Source organism: Myotis brandtii, unplaced genomic scaffold (genome assembly GCF_000412655.1).
Source record: "Myotis brandtii unplaced genomic scaffold, ASM41265v1 scaffold154, whole genome shotgun sequence".
NCBI classification, from domain to species: Eukaryota; Metazoa; Chordata; class Mammalia; order Chiroptera; family Vespertilionidae; genus Myotis; species Myotis brandtii.
The window spans coordinates 11,013,706-11,019,658 of NW_005355584.1; the positions used below are offsets into that span (position 1 = coordinate 11,013,706).

At 47.5% G+C, this 5,953-nt stretch overlaps 1 protein-coding gene across 2 annotated transcripts in view; it reads left to right on the forward strand.

Annotated features, from left to right (window-relative positions):
- ADCYAP1 (adenylate cyclase activating polypeptide 1 (pituitary)) overlaps positions 1 to 5,463 on the forward strand; it is a 7,664-nt gene extending 2,201 nt beyond the window's left edge. For both annotated transcript variants that reach the window (XM_005861618.2, XM_005861619.2), the window contains exons 3-6: positions 1,090 to 1,221; positions 1,647 to 1,745; positions 2,484 to 2,534; positions 2,812 to 5,463. In XM_005861618.2, the coding sequence (XP_005861680.1) occupies positions 1,090 to 1,221; positions 1,647 to 1,745; positions 2,484 to 2,534; positions 2,812 to 3,001 (472 nt within the window). In that variant the 3' untranslated portion in view covers positions 3,002 to 5,463. The remainder of the gene's footprint in view (positions 1 to 1,089; positions 1,222 to 1,646; positions 1,746 to 2,483; positions 2,535 to 2,811) is intronic.
- Positions 5,464 to 5,953: the final 490 nt, after the last annotated feature.

Sequence of the window (5,953 nt, forward strand, 5' to 3'; positions counted from 1 at the left end):
GGCTGGGCGCGAGGCAGGCAAAGGGGCGTGCGTGCCTCGCCCTTACCGCTCCAGGGGTGAAGGAAAGGAGTGCGGAATAAGGACGCGCGACTTGAACCCCTCCCAGGGAGCGAGGCTTGCCCGGGCCGATTTCCGGGTCTCTGTAGCGGCCCAAAGTGAGGAGTTTTTGTGTTTTAACCCCCGCTCCCCCCTCCCCGTCCTATATCAAGGCTAGAAGCGGTAGGCAAGGGCGACTGCGAGGCCGCAGCGCTCTTAATGGCTCTCGGTCCCCTGGTGCCCATTTCCCCGGTCCCCAAGGTTGAGATGCGGTCCCGTCGCCTCGCCATCGTAACAGATTAACGAGAACAATTTTTTGGTGGACTTAAAAAGCCCCATTTCACCCCCCAGCTATTTCCAAAGGCCCTTTCCCCGGGCGAGAGGCAACGGAGGGCACGGACCTGCCACAGAATGAGCCGCGGCCAAACCAAGTTTAGCGGCATCTTATTATTCGTGTTCCTGCCAGATCCTCTCCGGCCCAAAATAGAAGCCGGAGGTTCTCCGTGACCTACATCTGTGCGGGAAAGGGCTCCCCTGGGCGCAGAGGCTGGGTGCGGGTGGTTGCCGGAGTTGGCCGCTGTACACCCCCATCCCCCCACCCTTTCTGGTTTGCTCCTGGCCTCCTCTACTGGGTCTCCGAGTTGGCCAGCGCCTAGTCTCAGGATCTTTCTCGTACTCGCCCTTCGCGGCTTGTCGGGGAGGCCCAGACACCAGGCGGGCAGCGGGGCGGTCCTTTTCCGAGACCAGGTGTGCGTGGTCGGCGGAGACGCATCGGCTTCCTGGTGCCCCGGGTGGCTGCGGCCCCGCTGGGCGACCCTTCGCCCGCACAAGGAGGATTGGGAGAGCCGCCTCGCGGGGTGGGAATTTCATTTGGATGTAGTCCCCCCCACCCCCTTACTCGACCTCGACCCCTGTCCGGGGAAGAATAGGCAGTTCTCCGTGGGAGACCTCTTAGGAGGAAGAAAAAACAGAGAGCCCATTTTTGGGGGGTCCTCGCAGAGCCTAGGACGCACTGGTACTGAGCACTCCTTCTGCCCCGGGCTATCCCTGCAGGTCGGAGGATGAGGCGTACGACGAGGACGGAAACCAGCTGCAAAACTTCTATGACTTGGAGCCGCCCCGCATAGAGAGATCCGCCTCTGTGCACCGCGAAGCCCACGCGCTCAACCGCCCGGGGGAGATAAGGTACTGACCGTGCGGCCTCCGCACTCGGGACTGAGGTTGTGGGAGGGGCAGGTGTTGGCCCACCTCGTAGGTTCTTTTTCATAAAAGTCCTCCAGGCTGTCTTCTCCCAGGTTCCTATGACAGCGACAGAAAGTTAGTCGCGAAAGGTCTGTGGTCAAGGGGTGGCAGTGAATGCGCGCCCGGCCGGCCGGTGAGGAGCCCAGACTCCACACCTGCCACCTGGGAGGGCAAGAGGAACTCCCGCTCCTGGCAGTCACTCATGGGAACGTCCCACGAAAGTTATTCGGGAGTTCTGGGGTTTCCCGGCAGCTTCCCGGAGCGCCGAGAGGCGAGGGTGCCCCGCGGGGGGTGGCGGATGGGGGAGCTGGGCAGCTACTGGGGGACAGAGGCGGTGACCCTGGGCGCACACTTTGCCTCCCCTTTAGAGATGTGGCCCACGCGATCCTTCACAAGGCCTACCGCAAAGTGCTGGACCAGCTGTCCCGCAAGAAATTACTGCAGAAGCTCGTGGCCAAGGGCGTGGGGTAAGAGTTTGTGAAAGAGTTAATGGGCGCGAGGTGGCGCGCGCGCGCCGAGGTGGGCGTCGGTTTGGAGCGCGGGCGCGGGGTGGGCGGTGCGGTGCCTACGTTCTGCGTGCACGTGGGGCTGAGGGCGAGTCTGTGCCGCAGGATCTGCAGGGTCTGCGGGGCCAGCCCCCAGCCACCTGCGACGATTACTAGGCGGTACCTGAAGTTTGGCGAGAGAGCTCGGGGATCCAGCAGAGAAAAGTATGGGCAGGGAAACCGGAGAGTTTGATCCGTTTTGAATTGAAAAAAGAGAAACCAAATAGTCCCCTCAGTCATTCAAAACCTTCAAGCTTCGCGGGACGATGTGCTATAATTTCCTCTAAGTTTGCCTTAAAAGATTATTTTATTGTAAATTCAAATAGAAACCAACAAACCCTCAACTTTGGACACCCAGGGAAACCGTTTTTGCTTGTGCTAGACCTACCCAGAGCACAGGGCTGTGTGGAGCATCTCTCAGCAGAAGGCAGCATTTTAATAAAGCCCGTGGGGAAACAGATTACATTTTTCGTAATAAATAATTCATGTGATGAAAAATATTGCCTACAGTCTGTCGACTTGTATTATTATCACGTTTTTACAACTTAGCGTGTGGAAGGGGAGTGCTTGTGTCTGACTCGGTAGCAATAACAGGATTGATGTAAACTCCAGGGCAGTAGCCGACGTGGTATTTAGGGCTCTTTTGTTATTTTCTATTAGGACAATTCAGCGCAATCGCATGGACGGGATGGTCATATCGCATGGACAGAGGTTAGGCTTAAATTGTGTGCATTTGGCCGGGCCCTCCTAAGGGGCCCCTTTCCTAAGAGCACGGCACCAGGAAATCCTGGGCGGGGAGGGAGAATGAGAGGTTTCTGTCGCAGCTCCCTTCCAGCTCCTACTGGCAGGGGAAGGCCAGGCAGAGGGTAGTAAGACCCCCGTGCCCGTTCTGCAGGCTCCCTCGTGGGGTGGGGCCCGCCTGCTCCTTGCAGCTATTGAACCTGTGTCTCCCGCCCTGCCACCCTTTCCCCGACCCCTATCCTTGCAGTGGCATTCGAAGCGATAACGCAAAAGATGACTCGGATCCGCTCTCCAAGCGCCACTCAGACGGAATCTTCACGGACAGCTACAGCCGCTACAGGAAGCAAATGGCTGTCAAGAAATACTTGGCTGCTGTCCTGGGGAAAAGGTATAAACAAAGAGTTAAAAACAAAGGACGCCGAATAGCGTATTTGTAGCGATGAGTTACCAGCTACCTTGTGTATACAACCCTGACACAGTGAAAAGTCATTTTCCTTACAAACTGGAACAGTCATCGCTCATGTGTTCTATCCAAACATTTATTTATGTATGAAGTAAAGCCATTAAATGAATATTTTGATAATAATATTGTTTTTCTTTTTACAAAGCACTAGAGAATGCACAGATATACTTTGTGGACCAATTATTGATATATATTATAAATATATATATTTAAGAATATATATAAGTATAATAGAGAGCAGTTCATAAAAATGTGCACCAGGATTGAAAAATTCACCTGAGCTGTTTATGTATTTATATAAAATAGATAGAAAAATAGACAATCATTGTTTTAAATATTACTCCTATTTTTGTAAACTGGAATTAAAAGGATAGTATTTTTATCCACAACAGGCCTGAAGATGTTAATACTGACCATTTGCTACTGTATATAAACAATGACGCCCTGCTTCAGGGAGATTTTGAGGTAATGGTTTGGGAGAATTGCTGTAGGGCATTCTCTCCCAGTGAGTCTCTGGGGCAGGCTGCTTCAATCCCAGCCCAACTCAACTAGGCACTATCCCCTTTGCTGGGTGACAATTCTAATACTTCTGCTTTCTTTGATTCTATTTTTATGTGTATTTGTCTCTCTTTGGACTCTCAGCCCACAAGGAAATTCTCCCGATAAAACAACAGCTCTATCTAAATTGTGCTTCTCCCCAGAATTCACACCATTCCCTGGGGCAGGAGTTGGGAGATTATACAGAGAAGGGAGACTGGAGTAAGAGCTCCCTTTTCTGTACTTCCAGGAAACCCACTATCCCAAGGTTAGGACAATTGGAACAAAGTGAAAGAAATGCAGGTATACTGGAAGAGGCAGAGCATAAGGCAGCAGGAGGAGGACCCTGGAGAGGGACTCTTTTGGGGCTGCCCCAGATCTGAGATGCTGGGGTTAAGCCGAGTCCCCACCTTAGGTCCCCAGCCTGACTGACTGGGTGCTGGGTGTTTGAAATGGATGCAAAGTACAATGTGTTTTTCTCCAGTGCTGTCCATGCTTCTCATCTTGTGAAATGGCCAGGATCCTCCCCTTTGAGCCCTGCTCTGTAGGAGCCACCCTTTTCTTTGGTGTTTTTTTCCCCTGAAGACTCTGCCTTCCTACCCTCTTGCACTGTTTAAGTACTGGTTACCATTTTCATTCACTTCTCTTAAACTTGTGAATGTGTCTTACTTCTGTTGTTGTTTGATGCAAGCGCTTATTGTAAAGTTTAGGAAACCCTGTGTAGTTATCACTAAGTAATGATGCACTAAATATGAACCTTCTGTTTCTTGTTTATTGAGTTTGTAGGTAAAATGTATTTTTCTACATTATGGCTTATTGCTTAGTAAAATTTATTTCATAAACCAACCTTTGTCATAGTAGAATGTGTAGTGTTCACATGTTGCTCAGTTTTACTAACTGATAAATCATTTAAACCTCCTCTTATGTATGAGTACTATCTTATATTTGTGGTCAAGAGTAAGGCAAACAAGCTCCACCAGACCCTGAGAACTTCCCTTTGTATCCTTTCTTGGCTACCGAAAGCATGTCTGTCTGTTTCCTATCAATTTCTTGAACATATCAAGTAATCTCTATAAACAAAAGAACCTTCACCCAACAACCAGATCAAGCAACAACACGCAAAACAAACTCCCAGATTTCAGGCACAGATTCTTTTGAAAAAGAAGAAGAAGAACAACAAGAAAAGATTAAACATTAGCTTGTAAAGTCTAAAGGACCTTTCCTTTTCCTTTACGGATTTGATCAGTATGAAGTCATAAATCAAAGAAAACAGAATTGAATTTGCATTCCCAGGCGGGATGGATGCTGCCAGGAGATCACATTGCAGACAGTGAAAGCACAGAGGCTTTCGATCTATGCCTGAGTCCTGTGTATGGGATCAATCTTTCTTTAATTCTGCAGTCTCCTCAGGCAATGTGACCTGGGACGCAGTTTGCAGCTGTAGTGCCTTTCTTTGCCTTTTAAATCGCCACGAATCACAGATGGCTATTTAGTGGCCCTACAATGCTGCAACACATCGGCTTGCATTTTAGTCTTAATTATTTGTTTCTTGGATAATGGGCAGAATTTTCTGTATTTGTGTCAGCTGTTAGTGGTGAAATAGGGCTCTAGTTAACCTTTTATTTATGAAGTCTAATTTAGTGTTTCTGTGGCTAGTTGCAAGCATTTACAGTGATCATCCAGTTTAATCTTTTGTATACTTTTTAGAAATGCCAAGAGCCTTACTAACCTAAAGCAGATTTATGATATAGTGATAATTTAGGTAGATGTTAGTCTTGAAGCTCTTATTTTGTGTGCAAATGATTATAAAAACATCTTAACCAAGTATTACACACATGATATCTATAATTAGGTCTTTGATAACTGTTATATGAAGTGTGTGAAATTTGTATGAATAAATTTTTGTAAACAATGCAACTTCGTCTAATGTTTGGAGAAAAAAGACATCAAAGGAAATAACTACTTTAAAATCTCTTAAAGTATTATATTTCCTTTACCAACCATAAGAATTTTAATGTCTGGGATATATACTTATTTAAGCATCTATGTATTTTCATAAATGTGCTTTAATATCTGCTTGATGGGTTATGGATTCGACTAAAAATATGAAGTAGCTACTCAGAGAAGAATATCTGAGGAGATATTAAGCTTATAAATGGGCACAAATATTGGGACATTTATAGGATGTACAATTTAGATGGATTTCTATCCCCTAATGTTTATATACATTGTTCAGTATTTAAGAAAGTTACTATCCAGTGGTGGGAGAGAGTACCTGTGTATTAGTTATGCTTCTAAAATATCAGCCTAACATTGTTTTCTTGCAAGTCACTCTGCAGACTAAATTGGACTCTGTAAAGTTCTGTATAAAGATGATTTAAATAATTAA